We start from the raw sequence: 19,816 nt of genomic DNA, 5'->3' as shown, positions 1-19,816 counted from the left end.
TAGTCTTTCTATAACGTGAAATTATGATTATTCCACCAGATTTTGAAGTAACTCGAATTAATATTTTGTACTTGATGTTATATTAGTTTTCTTTACCTTCAAGCTTTTACAAATGATGTTTAGGATGTTATGGTAATATTTATGTCATTAGATTTGACTTAATAATATATTATCTACAGTGAACGTCTGTAGAATTTCACTCTTCTGAAACTCTGTTATATATCTGATACTTTACTCCAAATAGGAAGTAAGGTATATTGGTCAGTTTAGCTTTTAATATTCTTACTTTAAAACTTACAGTGTATCTAAAAATTTTGCTCTTTAGAAGTTGTAATATGGAGTGAACATTTTCATTACATAAATCTATACTGAAAAAATTTTCATTAAGTAAACATTGATTTAAATACTATAAATTTTTGTGTGCAGCACTTTAAGGATTTAATTCGTTTACGTCGGACAGCAGAATGGTCCCGTTCTAATTTAGACACAGAAGTTACAACAACAAAAGAAAGTCCTGAGATAGAACCACTTCCATTTACTCTGGCCCATGAACGTTGTATCTCGGTAGTCCAGAAACTTGTTCTGTTTCTTCTCTCCATGGACTTTACATGTCATGCAGATCTCTTATTGTTTGTTTGTAAGGTATGTAAACTATAAGTATAGACTTACAGGGTTGGCCGGGTGCAGTGGCTCATGCCTGTAATCCCAGCACTTTGGGAGGCTGAGGTGGGTGGATTGTCTGAGTCTAGGAGTTCCATACCAGTGTGGGCAATGTGGCAAAACCCCATCTCTACAAAAAAAAAAAAATATATAGACTTATAGGATAATTAAAAACTAGCAAAGGATAATGTTTTTAGTCAATTTTGATTAAGAGAAATGATGCCTCTTTTGGTTTTGCTTTTTTGCAGTTAGTTTTTTTATTGGGTCTTAAAAGATGAAAAAAATTCTTTTCAAATTTTTTCTTAAGGAAACCTGATTTATATATAATTTATTTAAAACTTGATGGTTTGAAATGTAAGTAATGTGGATGTGTTTATCTCCAACCTGCCTTTCTTTATTAATTAAAATAGGAAATACACAAATAAGTGTCAAATTATATTAAAGAAGGACTTTTGGCTGGGTGTGGTGCTTCACACCTGTAATCCCAACACTTTGGGAGGTGGAGGGGCGGATCACAAGTTCAAGAGATCGAGACCATCATGGCCAACATGGTGAAACCCCATCCTTACTAAAAATACAAAAATTAGCTGGGTATGGTGGCATGCGCCTGTAGTCCCAGTTACTTGGGAGGCTGAGGCAGGAGAATTGCTTGAACCTGGGGGCGATGAGGTTGCAGTGACCCGAAATTGCGCCACTTCACACCAGCCTGGTGACAGATCGAGACTGTCTCAAAAAAATAAAAAAAGAAGGACTTTTAATGTCATGATTGCTTTTCTGTGGCATATGCACTGTTCATAGAGATTTAATTCTTAACTATACCATTAGATTTTAAACCAGATTTTAATATTTGATTCATGAAATTACATTCTTTTTTGCATTCCATCTCAAGCAACTTTTTTTGATACCAGACTCATACATCATTATTGAAACCTATTGTTCAGTGCTAAAGTATTGGTAGACTTCTGTTATTGTTTGAAAAAACATGTAATTGCTATTTAAGTGTATGATTTTATAAAATGTATTACAGGTTCTTGCACGCATTGCAAACGCCACGAGGCCAACTATTCATCTGTGTGAGATTGTGAACGAACCCCAGCTGGAAAGACTGCTGTTACTTTTGGTTGGAACTGACTTCAATAGAGGAGATATATCTTGGGGTGGTGCTTGGGCTCAGTATTCCTTAACTTGTATGCTACAAGATATTTTAGCAGGTGTGTTAGGATTTTTCTTCATAGAGTATGTCAAAATTACCTTGTCATTCCTCAACTAAGAATCTTCAAAGGGATCTTTAACCCCCAAAGGGATCTTTAACCCCCTAAAAGCATAAAGGTCTGTTTAATCGGTTTAATGTTATAGCGGTAGCAACCATTGAGAATTACTTTTGTATTTAAGTATGTTGATAGTCGTGATAAATGCAAGTCTTTAGAAAGGCGTTGGGTTGTTAAAGTGAATGAATATTGGAGCTAGCCTGCTTTATTATTAACATCAGTGGTATGCTGCTTACTGGGTGAGGAAATCGCTTTGCCTCAGTTTCTTCATATATAACATAAGGATAAGGATAATCTTTGTATAAGGTTGTTTTTATGAATAAGTGTGTTAATGTATGTAAAGTAATTAAAATAACTCTGTACATGTTATATGTTTACTGGATACTTGTCTCTAGCATTTGAAAGTAATGGAGTGAGTCCTAGCATTCCTTAGGTGGGTGGGAACTCATTTGCCTCAAGATTCTTTTATAGTTAGTAGAGCATTTATTCTGTCAGTGACTAAACTGGAGGAAAAAAATATGCTTTAATATGTTTCCGAAATCTGTATAAATTATTAAAACAGGACTATCCCCTTACATACAGGAGAACTACTGGCTCCAGTAGCCGCAGAAGCCATGGAGGAAGGAACAGTGGGTGATGATGTAGGTGCGACAGCTGGTGACTCTGATGACTCCCTTCAACAGTCCTCAGTTCAGTTGCTGGAAACTATAGATGAACCTTTGACACATGACGTAACAGGTAAATTTTTACATTATGTTTCTTCTTTATTCTATTAAATGGAAACGTTTCAAAATAAAGAAAGAGAAAAATAAAGTTGATTTTTATATTTTTCTATTAGTTCTTTGGCCTTATAAACTAGATCCATTATTTTCCTGGTAAATACATTTTATCTTGGTTCTCATTACAACAAAATGCTATCATTTCATAATATCCTAATTATGTTGATACAGTGTGATTTGGCAATGATGAAGAAAATGCAATGTAGAAAACATGTAAAGATACAAAGTGATGAAGACAGCAGTTTTAAAAGCTCTAATTCTTTAAGATCCAGCATGTGATTTTTTTTGGTGTATTTTTTTCTTACTTTTTCTTTTTTTTCCTGTTTAAAAAGTATCTTTATAAATTAGCATGCGTAATCCTTTATCATCTCCATACCCCTTACTTTTCAAAAATCTGTTTTGGGTACTAACCTGTATATGTCAGATGCTGCAGTCATTTTCAACCATTTGTCATTCCTTAATCTTATGTTTGCTCATGATTTTCTATTTTTTACTTGATATTCTCTTTATCTGGAGTAGATTTCCTGTGTGCACGATGAACACTTCATTATCCAAGGTTCACATAAAGCGTGCCTTTCTCTAAGAGGCTTTTTCTGTCATTCCCAGCAGAGTTGGGGACTTTGCCATCTGTACTTCCCTTGCGCTCTCAAATATCTCTGCTAGCACATATCATGTTGTAGTCAGTTTTAATTATAGTGCACCCCCACCTCTGAATTTCTCTTAATTTATTGGGTTGGAGAGTTTTATTAATCTTCATGTACTTATACTCAAACCCTCATACAGGCTGGCATTTACTAGGCATTCTATAAAGTTACATTGAATAAGAGGATGGGAATGATGGAAAAGTAAGAGTTATAAGGGGGTACTTATAAGGGTTATAAGAAAGCTACTTAAAAATTGGAGACATCTGAGAGAGAATAATTTCTAATTCATAACAGAAAAATAAGGTAAATGGCTTTTTTTTTTTTTTTTTTTTTTTGAGACGGAGTCTTGCTCTTGTCACCCAGGCTGGAGCACAATGGCGTGATCTCAGCTCACTGCAACCTCTGCCGCCTGGGTTCAAGCGATTCTCCTGCTTCAGCCCCTGGAATAGCTGGGAGTACAGGCAGCCAGCAACACACCCAGCTAATTTTTGTATTTTTTTGTAGAGACGGGGTTCTGCCATGTTGGCCAGGCTGGTCTCAAACTCCTGACCTTGTGATCTACCCGCCTCGGCCTCCCAAAGTGCTGGGATTACAGGTGGGAGCCACCATGCCTGGCTGGTAAATGGCATTCTTATAACTTCAGTCCTCTTTGCTTTTCTCTTTAATACTGGGTAACATTACCTGTAATAATGCATTACATGTTAGATGTAATGGAATGTATACTATTTAGTAATGTTGGTAATTATTTTAAATAGCAAAGTTTATGCAACTTACTTCAACAAGAGCTAATACTGTGGTCTTTTCTCTAGGAAAGCAAATATCAATGCATCTTTGTTTTTATTGTGTATTATGGAGCGAAATGTTTGCATACATAGTTTTTTTTTATTAGGTATATGTAACATGCAAGTAAAATAACTTTTTGTAACTAAAAGCATTATGTCATCTAAATTTTATGTGATACACTCCACCAGTAAGATCACTTTTAATTATTTGAAGGTGCACCTCCTCTGTCCTCTTTGGAAAAAGATAAAGAAATTGACCTTGAGTTACTTCAGGATCTAATGGAAGTTGACATTGATCCTTTAGATATTGATTTGGAAAAGGACCCTCTTGCAGCCAAGGTTTTTAAGGTATGATACATTAGAATATTCTTTGAAAGGAGGCCGGGCACAGTGGCTCATGCCTGTAATCCCAGCACTTTGGGAGGCCAAGGCGGGCAGATCACGAGGTCAAAAAATCGAGACCATCCTGGCCAACATAGTGAAACCCCGTCTCTACTAAAAATACAAAAAATCAGCCGGGCGTGGTGGCGGGCACCTGTAGTCCCAGCTACTTGGGAGGCTGAGGCAGGAGAATGGCATGAACCCTTGAGGCGGAGCTTGGAGTGAGCCGAGATCGTGCCACTGCACTCCAGCCTAGGTGACAGAGCGAGACTCTGTCTCAAAAAAAAAAAAAAAAATTCTTTGAAAGGGAAGTCTTCTGTCTCATACTTTTGGCTTAGTAATTACTTAAAAGAGGAAAATATACATACTTACCACTAATGCAACTCATTATTCACCATATTCAAAATCAAATTGCTATAGGTACTACTATTGTAGTTTAAAAAAATCAATGGAATAGTATAAAGAAAACTTACATTTTTATTAGTATAGCTACTCATAATTGTCATACAGTAATGAGAACTACATTTAAGTATACAAAAGTATAGTTATAGATCACCAACATTTCAGACAGCCATTCAAACTTCATCTGAGCTGCGTTCATTGCAGATTCTACTTGTATGTTAGCCTACTTCTTTTTTTTAAAGGAGAATCACCTGTAATGCTTTATGACGGTACAGTTCTTTGGTCCATAAGAGATTTTATTAGGGATGCTACTTTCAGTTTCTAAACATATAAGGTATTTTTAGATTTCGGCAGAAAGTGAGGAGAAAATTACTGGACCATTCTTATAAATCATTAAAATTATAAGGGGATTTGGGAAATTTAAAGGGTGGATAGAATATTTATTTTGTAGTTCTGTTTGGGTTTAGATAATGTAAATAACGTGTCATTCAGCCAAGAGGCAAAAATAAACCACAGTTTTTTTTTTCAATTCTTTTAAGCCAATAAGCAGTACATGGTATGATTATTGGGGTGCTGATTATGGGACCTACAATTACAACCCTTACATTGGAGGTCTGGGAATTCCTGTAGCAAAGCCACCAGCAAACACGGAGAAGAACGGATCACAGACAGTTAGCGTTTCAGTCTCTCAGGGTAAGTGTATGTTTATATTTTAAGGCATATGCTATTCTTAAAGCAAGTCTGTCATTTATGTATACTTTGTCCCTTGAGAAATTGAGCCTGGGTATATGCCAGTGGGTTATCACAGCTGTGCCGTGAGTACCATTCAGAGCTGTTTCTTTGTAGTCACTTTGGAGGAACTTCTATCTTTTTGGTTTTCTGTCAGAATAACACCTAGCAAGTGTTGTATGGGATTGGCAATGATTTTAATTAATTGTGCTGTATTTTAATTGTTGACTTTAATAGTAAACTTGTATTTTATTTATAAAGAGAATGAAACTACATTAAATAGTTAAGTATTATTTTTGCAGGTTTTTTTTGTTTTTGTTTTGAGACGGAGTCTTGCTCTGTTGCCCAGGCTGGGGTGTGGTGATGTGATCCCATCTCACTGCAACCGCTGCATCCCAGGTCCAGGGGCTTCTCTTGCCTCAGCCTCTTGAGTAGCTGGGAGTATAGGTGCATGCCACCAAGCCCAGCTATTTTTTGTATTTTTAGTAGAGACAGGGTTTCACCATGTTGGCCAGGCTGGTCTTGAACTCCTGACCTCAAATGATCTGCCTGCCTCGGCCTCCAAAAGTGCTTGGATTACAGGAGTGAGCCACCATGCCTGGCTTTATTTTTACACTTTTTTAGTCATGTAGAATATATGAGATGTGTTTAATTTTTTAATAAAATACATTTTTTCCCATTTCAACACTGCTCCTTCTGTTATAAAATATTTTTTAAAAATTTGAAACACACATTTACCAGAATGTTTCAAGTTCAATGCAGAGAATGTTTATTCTCTAGAACCATTTGAGAGTACATTGGTAATTTGATGTCATTTTTGTTTTGTTTTGTTTTAGAAATCAGGACATTCTTCCATATATACACATCAAGAAGTATATTCCCTCAAAATCAGGAAATTAACGTTACTGCTATCAAATACTGAGAGCCCGTTCAAATTATAGTGGTTATCAAAATAATGTTCCTTATGCACAAGAGCCCAGGGAAAGTAATGCATTGCATTTAATCGTCATGTCTCTTTAGTCTCATTCAGTCTGCAGTAGTTCCTCATAGTTGACCTTCATGACATTGATACTTTTGAAGATAGCAGGCCAGTTATTTTGTAGAATGGTCCTCAGTTTGTGTTTGTATGCTATTTCCTTGTGATTAGATTGAGTTAATGCATCTTCGAAGGAATATCCCACAAATAATGCTCCCCCCCCCCCCCCCCCACATTTCATTCAATTAGGGTGGCCCATGATTTTGATCTCTCTCACTATTGGTGATGTTAAGTTTAACCACTTGATGAATGAGTTGTCTGCTGGGCTTCTCCCTTGTAAAGTTACTCTTTTCCCCTCTGTAAAAATGTTTTGTTGTCGTTGGGTTTTTTGGGGGTACACACATGGTCTTGCTCTGTCACTCAGGCTGGAGTGTAATGGCATGATTTTCAGTTCCCTGCAGTCTCTGCCTCCTGGAATCAAGAAGCAGTTCTCCTACCCGAGTCTCTCAAGTAGCTGGGACTACAGACGTGCGCCACCACGCCTGGCTAATTTTTGTATTTTTGTAGACATGGGGTTTCGCCATTTTGACCAGGCTGTTCTCAAACTCCTGAGTTCAAGCAGTCCGCCCTCCTCAGCCTCCCAAATTGCTGGGCTTAAAGGTGTGAGCCACTGTGCCCGGCTGCTATAAAAAGTTTTTTGGGGGCTGGGGAGCAGAATGGTACTTGGAAACTATAACTATCCTGTTCCTCACAAAGTTTCTTTTTGAAAAAATTACTGGCCAGGTGCGGTAGCTCACGCCTGTAATCCCAGCACTTGGGAGGCTGAGGCGGGTGGATCACCTGAGGTCAAGAGTTTGGGACCAGCCTGGCCAACATGGTGAAACCCCATCTCTACTACAAATATAAAAAAATTAGCCGGACGTGGTGGCGGGCACCTGTAATCCTCGGGAGCTGAGGCTGAGGTAGGAGAATTGCTATAACCCTGGGGGCAGAGGTTGCAGTGAGCCAAGATCGTGCCACTGCAGTCCAGCCTGGACGATAGAGCAAGACTCCAACTCAAAAAAAAAAAGAAAAAGAAAGAAAGAAAAAATTACTATAATAATTTGTTTGTTCAGTTTTGAATGGACTCATGGTTGCCTTTTTTTATTCAGTGAATTATACCTTATTATCATTTTTTTAAATTGTGGAAAAATGTAAATAACATAAAATTCTTCTTTTTTATTTGTTGAGATAGGGTCTCACTATGTTGCCCAGGCTGATCTTGAACTCCTGGGTGAGCCCAGTCCTTCAACCTCAGCCTTTCAAGTAGCTGAGATTACAGCATGCTCTACCACACCTGGCAAATTTATTATTTTGACCATTTTTTGTGTGTGTATAGTTCACTGTTAATGAGTATATTCACAATATTGTCATCTGTTTTTTGATGTTCAGATTGTCTCAAATTTGACCGATAGGATCCCCCTTGAGATTTTCTCATCATTGTTTTAGCACTTCCTTGTTCTCTGGCAAAACGTGATAGCCCAGGCTCATCTTTTACTTTAATCTGCCCCATCCCGGGAATTAGTCACTTCTTAAAGGAGCATGGTATTTCAAAACCTTTTAAAGGAGAAATGTGGTTAACAAACCATGAATTCGTCATAGATATATGTGTTTCTATTTTGGGACTGTTTCCATTTCCTCGTGGTGGACAGAGCTAGGGAGTATGTGTTTATGTGTGCGTGTGAACACACACACTTGGCATCTATATTTCTGTATCTGTCTATCTATCTTGAATATGATGAATTCACATCAGTGTATCTGGATTTAATCTAACTCCATAGGGTTCATTTTAGCTTTCTTCTTTTCTGTATTTATAGCACTTTATTCTGACAGTGAGAAACCTGGTTCTCATTATCCTTAATGTCTTTGTTTCCATTATTGTTACTTCACTTATTTAATATTTCTGTCTCTGTATAACCAATCGCCTGTCTGCCCTCCTTTCCACAGATATTCTTCCCCTGCTGTGGCTCCGATACTGCATGTTAGGTGGCTGTTCTGTAAGAACACACTCCTCCTCATCCTCTCTTGGGTTCAGATGTCATCATTTTATTGTAGGAGGTAGGACATGAGTAATAATTGTCAATGTTTTCTTTTTTCTTTCAATTGCTTTTTGTAGCCCTGGATGCTCGCCTAGAAGTTGGACTTGAACAGCAAGCAGAACTCATGTTGAAAATGATGTCTACTCTGGAAGCAGATTCCATTTTACAGGCATTAACAAATACATCTCCTACGTGTAAGTAAAATTATCATTTTTAGAGTATTGCAGTGAATGATTCAGCTCTTCATCATTTTCAGGTGGATTCATCAAGGACAGATTTTTAAATTCCGTGATGTGAGTCTGAGGGGACTTAGTATGTAGCACTTTCCCGGCTCCCAGTTAGTAGCAAGTTGAAAACTAAGACAAAGGATTAACAAATGCAGGGAGTGTCATGCAAAATACCTCCATGTAATGCTCTCAGTTCAGTGCAGAAACCTCCATTGTGTTTTGTTTACTGTATTGTTCTAAGGTTAATAAAATTCCTACAGAAGCCTTTATACCTGCCTGTGAGTTCATTGCACTATTCCAAATTTATGATGAAGTAGATTTTTTGTAGTAACATCTTCATCATCCTTAAAGACTAGGATAGAGGATATAGTGTAGGATGACAGCCAAATAGGCCTGTTAACTGAAAGCCAGAATTGAGAGGATTTACTAACTAATAACCTACAGAAAAGAAAGGCCAACTTTTTCATAAAGGACTAATAGTAAATATTTTAGGCTTTGCTTGCCATATGGTGTGTATTGAAACTACTCAACTGACTTGGTTGCAGGAAAACAGCCATAGACAATATGTAAATGAATGGGTATGGCTGTGTTACAAGAAACAGGTAGCCTGCCAGAGCTGGCCATTACGTTATGGTTTGTTTTCCTTGATGAGGTCTACACAAGTCTGGAACTGGGTAGACCTCGGAGGAGTACAGTTGAAATAGCACGGTGTTTTTCAAGGACAGACTGGGGAGCTGTGCTTAGAAGAGGGTGCTGGTTTTTGTTTTCTTAGGCCTGCATATTGCTTCACCTTCTCTAGGTCAGAGTGAAGAAGGGGTAGAGATAGTAGAACCCAATAAAATTACAGATGCTTCTCTTATGGAGAGTTCACAACCCATTTCAATAGAGAAATTTGAGTTTTTATGTCTTCCTTATGTTAAATTGAATTCTTTCAGTCTGCAATCTTCATTTGTTTCTTGCTTTAGAAGGTATCAAAAGAAGGGAAAAAAGAAAAACAGAAGGAATGGTCTAGTGTTCTATAATCTTAGTATTGGTACACAAAATATTCTTGTATCTTATCTCCCAGGCAATATGGGGATCCCTTTTGTAGGGTCCAGTGTCTGCATGATTAGAGATAACTCGGTACTGCCCAAAGTAACCCTTTTCTTTGTTAGACATTTCTTATTTAAAACCACTTATTAGAATATCTTTTCGTAATTCTGAAAGGATATTTGAAAAAAAAAGAATAAAAAAGAAAATCTGTTTGAAATTGGTGTCTCCTCTTTATCTTTTGATTATCCTGCACACAGAGCTGTCTCTCTTTTTAGTATAATAATAAAATAAGGCTCTAAACATATGATAAAGCTGTTAGTGTCCTTGTATTTCTCTGGTTCCCATGAATATATTCTCATTTAATTAGTTTTGTGTGTAACCTGGGCATCAGAACTTCTGAAAGCTCCTCAGATGATTCTGATCTATAGTCAAGGTTAAAGATGAATGAACTAGAATCTAGATTATTCTAAAACTACCTTATCAATGATTAGTCAGGAGTCTTATTTCTTTCCCTTTACTTTCCCTCCTTTATTAATTGGAAAAAAAAATGCAAATAAAAATTGCTAGAAAAGTTCTTTGCCTTTTTTTATTGGTTGAGTCCTATGAATTTGGGAACTTCTCTCTTTGGTCATTGTCTTTTTTACTTTCAAGTAATGTTATAAAAACACGTTTTTCAAGTACTAAATATTGTTTTGAACCATTCTAAAGAATGCAGTTTTAATTTTTAAAAACAATTTAACCTATTTATACATATGAATAACCAATTAACACATATCCTGATACTTTATGTATAAAATTATACTTGTGTTTGATTTTCAGTATCACAGTCTCCCACTGGAACAGATGATTCACTTCTAGGGGGTTTACAAGCAGCAAACCAAACCAGCCAGCTTATTATACAGTTATCATCTGTCCCAATGTTAAATGTTTGTTTCAACAAACTTTTTTCCATGCTTCAAGTCCATCATGTTCAGGTATGACTTCAGGAGAAATGGTGTATTTTTACATATTATTATTAGCCTGGTAAAAGATGAAACTAATTGGGAAGTTCATTCTAATCCTGTCAGGGATGATTTCTTTATTATATTCAGTTGGAAGAATATTAGAAATACTTTGATTACCAAAGTAATCATAGTTTCTCAATGATGGACCATTGATAATTTTAATGATTTTAAGCTTCAGTACTTTAATTCCTACTACACATACACACACCTGTGATTTAGAGACTTGAATCACAGGGCATGGTGGCTTGAGTTTGTAGTCCTAGCTACTGAGGAGGCTGAGGCAGGAAGATTGCTTAAGGCCAGGAGTTCGAGACCAGCTTGGGCAACATAACACTAGATCCTGTCTCTAATAAAGTAAAAAAAATTAACCAGGTGCAGTAGCACATGCCTACAGTCCCAGCTACTCGGGAGGCTGAGGCGGGAGGATGGCTTGAGCCCAGGAGTTCAAGATATAGTAGACCTTGTCTCAAAGAAAAAAAAAAATGACTTGAATCACCTGTTTTAATTTAGAAGAATCTTTTTATGAGGTAATTTATAACTTTTAATTCAGGTAAATTTTGTTTCTTCAAGAATTTTAAGATGTGTTTGCTGATCAACTAATTTAATTAACTAGAAGATGCTTTTAAGTGTGAAGAAGTGTTTAATAGAAAAGGTTATTTACTCGTGACAAGAATTTAAACATAAGATTTTTGTTTAAATTGTATTTCATAATAGGTACATTTTTCTCCTGTTGATTTTCATTCTTTTTCAGTTGGAGTCACTTCTCCAATTGTGGCTCACACTGAGCCTGAATTCTAGTTCATCTGGAAACAAAGAAAATGGAGCAGACATATTTTTATATAATGCTAATAGGATACCTGTTATTTCATTAAATCAAGGTAAGATTTATTAGGAGAAAAATCATTATAGTCTAAATAGCAAGCTTAAAATGTAATTATTAGGTTAAAATATACCTAATCTTTGTCATTAGGGGTTATAACATTCTAGTGGGGAAAAAAACAATACTTTTTTAAAAAGATGCACTAACTTACTGATTAGCAGGAAAGATACAGGGAGACCTTGTGGAGAATAGAAGACTCTTACTCTCTGGTCTGTGGTATGCCTGTATGCAATTAAAATTTACAATGTTCTGTTACTCCTTTATATTTTCTTGAAGTTTTGTCTGATCTGTAAAAGCAGGTCGGTTTTTTATTTTTTTATTTTTTTTCATTTTTTAAAACTATGAGTTAGCCCCTGGAGGAGTTAGTCAGCTGGAGAAGGTTGTCAGTTTCCTGTAGAAGTTGTGTGTGTTTCTTGGCAAAATATGAGTGTGGGAATGGTGGTAGTAAAATAATACAACAGGAAAAGAATTAGCCTTCAGCTCTAGCTACAGGAATCTATTTTAGTTATATTTAAAGAAAAATAAAAATGAGAATCTGTTCCTGATGCTTTCTCCCTAGAGTGAGGCATCCTGTAGCTTGCTTGGCTCTTACACGGTGTATTTTCCAATGTTAGTGCCAGCTCCGCTGGGTCACGCACGGATTCTACTTATATCTGCACTGTCTCAGCACCAGCCATCCCTTCGTTAATTGATAGGTTTCCATCTCTTCGACTATATTATTATTATTATAAAATTTGTTTTCATCTGTTTTTAATTTTATTATGAAAAATATTAAATATATATAAAAAATAAAAGAGTAAAAAATAGTTATTCCTGGCTGGGCACAGTGGCTCACATCTGTAAAACCAGCACTTTGAGAGACCGAGGTGGGCAGATCCCTTGAGGGCAGGAGTTTTAGACCAGCCTGGCCAACATGGTGAAAAAAATACAAAAATTAGCCGGCTGTGTTGACGCGCACCTATAATACCAGTTTTTCCAGTATCCGTTACTGTTTTCAGTTGCCAGTTTTGTAGAGTGTGAGGATTTTTAGTAAATTGTATTGAAGTAGAAATGCCTGTAGTTTGGAAAGTACAACATACTGAGAGTGATAACATGTCATTTCAGGTGTAGTGGGCTGAGCTTTAAACCTTATCCTAAAATGTTACTGATTCTTAATGCATTAGTTGTATTTAATGAAGAATTCCTTTTATTTGCATGTTTTGAAGACACTAAAGAGCTGATTTAAAGAAATAGTGTCTTGTTTTTTAATTTATTCTTTTGACTTAATTCTTCATAAACATTGTTTTTCTGAAAAATATTTTTCCTTTCTCTTTTTTGCATAGCATCAATAACTAGCTTTCTCACAGTGTTAGCTTGGTATCCCAATACTTTGCTTCGGACATGGTGCCTTGTGCTTCATAGCCTAACACTCATGACAAACATGCAGCTTAATTGTAAGTTCATAAATTTATTCATTTAAATCTCTGACATGTACTTTAGTGTTCTACTATTGGATTCTTAAAACAAAATTTTCCAAGGAGTGGTATAATTGTCAAAGTAGTTGAGTTGGCCGGATGTGGTGGCTCACGCCTGTAAACCCAGCACTTTGGGAGGCCAACACGGGTGGATCACTTGAGGTCAGGAGCTCGAGAGCAGCCTGGCCAACATGATGAAACCTTATCTCTACTAAAAATACGAAAGTTAGCGGGCGCCTGTAGTCCCAGCTACTTGGGAGACTGACGCACGAAAATCACTTGAACCTGGAAGATGAAGTTTGCAGTGAGCTTAGATCACGCCACTGCACACCAGCCTAGGTGACAGAGTGAGACTCTGTCTCCAATAAAAGTGACTGAGTTTTTCTTTTAACATGTCTCTTCTGAGTTAGTTCTTATATATCCTTTGTGCTTGTTTACTTTGATAATATAGTCTCATATGTCTCGTTAAATGTTCAAATCATATTTTTACCTTTTAAAAACTTATTAAAAGAAAATTGATTGCTTTTAGAGTACCAAGGCAGGTTTTTACATTTCATCTAAGTTTTTATGTTATTCTTTTAAGATACCTTTGTACTTAAAAATGATTTATTCATTATTATATTCATAAACATGCATAACTAGATTCCTGGGTTTTGTTTAATAATTTAAATCATTGCTTAGCTTTAAAATGCTATTATCTTTTTTCATTTAGAATATATTTTCCAAAAATGAGATCAAAAGCATCACTATGATACTGAAGGTGGATTTCATGCAAAGGATATTTTATTCATCTCAGAAAACTGTTGTTACCTGTACGTTAGTTCACAGTTAACCTGTGTACAACTAACATGCAAAAAGGAATAATTTTGCTACAACTTATTTTAGAAAACTTGATTAAAGTTTACCTGAAAAGTAGATCTCTGACTGTTTCTGGAAGGGGGAGTTAGTTAGAATAGGCTTTCCAAATAAGAGTCAGGACCTAGTTATATCTTTTCTATTTGACTGTACTAAATAAGATGTACATTAAGCTCGAGGTGTTTTCAGAATCAGAAGGGGGCGGAGGAGATAGATGGTAGATAGAGAGGGAAGTCCTCCTTAGTCAATATAGTAGAAACTGAAACCCCTTTAATAAACTGTAATTACTAGGAATATATGAATTTTCCTTGGAACTAAAAGATGCTTTTAAATACTGCATTTCCATTATTTCATGGTCCATTTCTTAAGAGGTTTTTAAAAAATGTTTTATAGCTGGTTCCAGCAGTGCCATTGGAACTCAGGAGAGTACTGCTCATTTGTTGGTTTCAGATCCAAACCTAATTCATGTATTAGTGAAATTTCTTTCTGGCACCAGTCCACATGGAACAAATCAACACAGTCCACAGGTAATATGATGTTTAGCCTGGCATATGCCCAGACTATTCAATAAACAGTATTCGTAATGTAAAGCTATGTAACTTTTTTATTGCTAAAGTATTAATAGCCTTTTATGTATCAATATAATAAAAAGGTTTGTTATTTGTAATAATAGCTATACTGACACTAAATAATAGCAGGTGGTAAGTTAACCTCTTAGAACAGTGATACTAGGTTTTCATGTAGATACATATTTTTAGCATTAATTTTGGATAATTGGAAACATTCTGAGTACTGCAAAGGTAGAGAAGCATTTCAAAAATTTTGGAATCAAAATAAATTTTAATATGTCATATTTGATTACTTCTACTATCAAGATTATCAGTTCACCTTAATCATTTTATGATGTTAATGATTTTGGTTAGCAAAAAATAACAATATTGCTCAGGGCTTATAAACATTTTCTGTTTCACTGTAAATTTTCCTTTATATCAATTTAATTTCTTGTTATGTTGTACTGCTTCTGTGTAAATATTTGTACTTCATTATATTTCTTTTAAAGTAAAAATATATTTAGCATTTATAACATCTTTTAAAATCAAGGTTATTCAAGATTATCTTGCAAGTTTATCGTTTTAAAATTCTTGGATTTGCCATCAGATAAATTCTAATTTAGTTGTCCTCAACAGCCCAGTTTCCCCTATTAATTCATTTATTCAGTGTTTAGGAGGCTTCTGTGTGCTTGTTCTAGGTACTAGACATACAGTATTTACCAAGATCAAATATCTGCCTTCATAGAGCTTTAGTTAATATCTAATACTTAATATATTTTAATTTTACAGATCTTAATAAAATAAATGAGACAAGGAACAAGTAAGAGAGAAGAAACTAACTTACAGTTAGATTGGGACAGGGTTTTGGTAGGGGCAGAGACATGTTACCAAGTGATTATTGTACTTAAAGATTGATTGAATTTCAAACAGGAAGACTCCTCGGGATCACCAATTCTGACTTAATTATTTTACATGTAAGAAAACATGCATCAGCTACATTGCCCCAAATTACATAACTAGTTATCTGTATAGCTAGGTATCAGTGAACAAGGCATTGCAAAAAATAATATTTTCTTTCTGTTTTTGAATAAAAGAAAGGAAGAAATAACTTTTTAAAACTTCTTAAGTTATCGAAGATTGAGCTTTCCTACTGATATCTTGGTTTTATATAGGAAGTTCTGATAAGAAAGCTACGATTTGTATGCTCAGTATCAGAAATTAACTTTATTTAACTCTAAAATAGTTTGGAGGATTATATTGTATTTTATTTTTCCAGAACTCCACCAAGGTTTTATGAGTTGTTCAAGCCAAATTAGGATCAAATAAAATAATATGTAGAAGTGTTAGAGCACACTTCTACCTTAGTTTACTTAATGCAGTGTTCAGTATCATTTCTTTCATTGATGAATTAGAAGTTTGGGAAAGCAGCTTTTTTTTTTTTTTTTTTGACTTGGTATAAATTTATTTTTATTTAGTTTTTGTTTTGTTCTTCACTTAGCTTAATGCTTGCTTTGCTGGTTGTTAGAAACATGACCTTTTATGGATCATTTTACCTCTCTGCTCCTGAGTTATTTGATTTTGAAATGGGGTAATTAAGAAGGTTATTTGTGAAAATCTATGTTGAAGTTATTTATACTCTAAAAGCATTATAAAAGTATTTATTGTGTAATTCAGGTGAACTTTTTTTAGTATTCAGTTCAATAAACCTAATATAGTTGTGGTGTATAAACTATAATGAAAAAGTATTAACAGTATTTTTATTTGCAATTCAAAATAAATACATCAAGACCTAAAAAATTCATTTCCTGCTATCATTGTTAATACTTTTATTTTCCTCATATGAAAAGTTGCAGAGTATAGCTTTTGACTTTATACTTCATAATTTTTAAATGAATGATTTTTTGCATGTTACCAGTAAGCAGTTTTCAGTGAATATACATTTCTCTTCAGGTTGGTCCCACAGCTACACAAGCTATGCAAGAATTTCTTACTCGATTACAAGTGCATCTTTCTTCAACATGTCCTCAGATATTCAGTGAATTTTTGCTCAAGCTAATTCATATACTTTCAACTGAAAGGTAAATTTTTGTGTACTAATTTGTTCCTGATATAGAAGTAACATGTAATTCTCCAAATATACTTTTCTTTATCATTTGTTGGGAATTTATCTGTGAACAAATAAGCAGGAGAACAGTAGTAATTAAGGGGGAAGGATTTATTGGTGTGTTTCCTGATTGTTTCCATTTCATTTCATTATGGTTTTCCCAAGTCCTTCTACCTCTACTCTCTTTAATATAAAAGGAATACAGTTGACTTGCTTTTAATGGTTTTATAGATTAGTTATTATAAGCTTTTTAAAAGGTGAAATTTATTTTGAAGCTGTTTAAACTCTAAAGCTACCAGTGATTTTATATATAAGAAAACCTGAAAAATAGAGCTTATAAAAGAAAATTGTGTACTAATCTTGTGTAGAAATTCTAAATAAATTTATTAACAAAATCAGACTCCATGTTATAAGAATAAATTTTCACCATAATGGGTTGATTATTGTAATGCATGAATGCTTCAAGATCATATATCTCTTATTAATGTCATTTTTTATATTTATATTTCTTAAAATCCAACATTACTTTCTGATGAAAACTTTTGTGTTTTTTTTTTGTTTGTTTTGACTCGGAGTCTCGCTCTGTCGCCAGGCTGGAGTGCACTGGCGCAGTCTTGGCTCACTGCAACCTCCGCCTCCTGGGTTGAAGCGATTCTCGTGCCTCAGCCTCCCCAGTAGCTGGGATTACAGGCACGCACCACCACACCCAGCTAATTTTTGTATTTTTAGTAGAGACGGGGTTTCACTATGTTGGCCAGGATGGTCTCGATCTCCTGACCTCGTGATCCACCCACCTCAGCCTCCCAAAGTGCTGGGATTACAGGTGTGAGCCACTGTGCCTGGGCAAAAAGTTTTAATGAATTATAAAGTGTTATTTTGTTTTTGAAGTTACAATAAAACTGAGTATTTAAAAGAAAATCCCCATTAATATAAGGAATAGGTCTGGGCTCAGTGGCTCATGCCTGTAATCCCAGCACCTTGGGAGGCTGAGGCAGGGAGATCGCTTAAGCCCAGGAGTTTGAGAGCAGCCTGGGTCAGATGGTGGGATCCCTTCTCTAAAAAAAAAGAAAAAGAAAAAGAAATTAGCTAGGGTGTGGGTATACACCTGTAATCCCAGCTACTGTGGAGCCTGATGCAGGAGATTGATTGAACCAGTGAGCCCAGGAGGTGGAGGCTGCAGTGAGCCCTGATTGTGCCACTGCACTACAACCTGGGCGACAGAACAACACTCTTTCTCAAATAAATTAATGATCAGGAATAAGTCAGTAGTGACTATTGCCACTTTTTAATCTAATTTTATTCAAATAAACAATATTTATACACACTTTGTGAGGATTTTGTGAAATTTTGAATGACATAGTTAAAATCCCCCGAGGAGTAAAGATTAGTCGCCATTTGTTTAATTTTTCTTTTAACTAGGCTTTTTAATTTTAACGCTGCAGGCTTTAGCATAGTCCGATCCACAGAGTTCAGAACAGTGAAGATTTTCATACTAAACTTTTAATATATTTGCTGTAACATTTTCTAAAGGATTATTAATCTTGTTTGTAGTTTAGTCACATCTAATATTTAAGCAGAGATATTTTGAGGTTTATATGCCACAAAAACTGTTTAGGAATTTTCTCCACCTCACTTCACCGCACATATACCCTGTACATTTTTGTGGCCTAGTTTATTTAATAGGATCCACAAAGCTGTGGCCCAAGAAGGTTAGTTTATGTTTGTTTTTAATAAAGGCTCTGGTATTCTGTGAAAGATCCAGCAGCTCTTTAGTTAGATTAATGATATAATAATATACACTGAAAGAAATACTCTAGGTATAAAGAAGGCATTCAGTTTTATCAGATGAGTGTTTTGCAAATACTATCTATTGGTCTTTGGACTCTGTTTTCACTTTATTAAGTATCCTTCAAAAAGCAGAAGTTTTAAAATTCTAGATGTAACCTAAATTGTCAACTTCTACGTACCTTTTGTTGTTTCTTAAATACCCTCCTCACGCAAAGTCACACAGAATATTCTGTTTTCTTCTAGAAAGTTTACAATTTTATGTTTTATATTTAGGCTTGTTATTTTTTGCTTTCAGGATGAAGTTTTCTTTTTTTTTTTTTTCTTTTTTTTTTTTTTGCCTGTGGATGTCCAATTGTTCCTGTATCTTTGTTTCTTTTTTTGAGATGGAGTCTCTGTCACCCAGGCTGGAGTGCAGTGGTACGATCTCGGCTCACTGCAAGCTCCGCCTCCTGGGTTCACGCCATTCTCCCGCCTCAGCCTCCTGAGTAGCTGGGACTACAGGTGCCTGCCATCACGCCCTGCTAATTTTGTTTTTGTAGTTTTAGTAGAGACGGGGTTTCACCGTGTTAGCCAGGATGGTCTTGATCTCCTGACCTCGTGATCCGCCAGCCTCAGCCTGCCAAAGTGCTGGGATTACAGGCATGAGCCACCGCACCCCGCCTTCGTAGACCATTTTTTGAAAATACTTTCCTTTTTTCATTGGATTCCCTTTGTAGTTTTTCAAATATCAATGAATGATACTTGTTTTGATCTAATTCATGCACTTTTTTTTTTTGCGATAGCTTTGCTCTGTCACCCAGGATGGAGTGCTGTGGCGTGATCTTGACTCACTGCAACCTCCATCTCCTGGGTTCGTGCAATTCTCATACTTCAGCCTCCTGAGTAGCTGGGATTACAGACCCATCACCATGCCTGGCTAATTTTTGTATTTTCAGTAGAGACGGGGTTTTGCCATGTTGGCCAGGCTGGTCTCAAACTCCTGGCCTCAAGAGATCCACCTGCCTCCATTTCCCAAATTGCTGGGTTTACAATCGTGAGCCACCACACCCAGCCTCATTTGTTCATACAGTGTATTATATAGAATTTATGTTTTTGTCTATTTTTTATGCATTACCTCACTGTCTTAGTTCCCTTATAGTATTTTTTGAAATCTAGTAGTGTATTCTCTCCACCTTTGTTCTTTATTTTTAGAGTTATTTTGGCTGTTTTAATTCCATTCCTT

At 35.7% G+C, this 19,816-nt stretch overlaps 1 protein-coding gene across 25 annotated transcripts in view; it reads left to right on the top strand.

Moving 5' to 3' along the window:
• Positions 1 to 19,816, top strand: part of BIRC6 (baculoviral IAP repeat containing 6) — a 258,658-nt gene that overhangs the window by 116,952 nt on the left and 121,890 nt on the right. For all 25 annotated transcript variants that reach the window (XR_010123126.1, XR_008500630.2, XM_054475624.2 and 22 more), the window contains 11 exons: positions 427 to 642; positions 1,688 to 1,871; positions 2,511 to 2,666; positions 4,348 to 4,481; positions 5,456 to 5,609; positions 8,777 to 8,893; positions 10,778 to 10,932; positions 11,714 to 11,840; positions 13,165 to 13,275; positions 14,545 to 14,678; positions 16,653 to 16,780. Coding sequence is in view for 23 of the 25 variants with exons in the window: in XM_054475624.2 (XP_054331599.1) it covers positions 427 to 642; positions 1,688 to 1,871; positions 2,511 to 2,666; positions 4,348 to 4,481; positions 5,456 to 5,609; positions 8,777 to 8,893; positions 10,778 to 10,932; positions 11,714 to 11,840; positions 13,165 to 13,275; positions 14,545 to 14,678; positions 16,653 to 16,780 (1,616 nt within the window). In the remaining 2 variants the exon portion in view is untranslated. The remainder of the gene's footprint in view (positions 1 to 426; positions 643 to 1,687; positions 1,872 to 2,510; positions 2,667 to 4,347; positions 4,482 to 5,455; positions 5,610 to 8,776; positions 8,894 to 10,777; positions 10,933 to 11,713; positions 11,841 to 13,164; positions 13,276 to 14,544; positions 14,679 to 16,652; positions 16,781 to 19,816) is intronic.

Source organism: Pongo pygmaeus, chromosome 12, assembly GCF_028885625.2.
Source record: "Pongo pygmaeus isolate AG05252 chromosome 12, NHGRI_mPonPyg2-v2.0_pri, whole genome shotgun sequence".
Lineage (NCBI taxonomy): Eukaryota > Metazoa > Chordata > Mammalia > Primates > Hominidae > Pongo > Pongo pygmaeus.
This window is presented reverse-complemented; position numbering and strand designations above follow the sequence as displayed.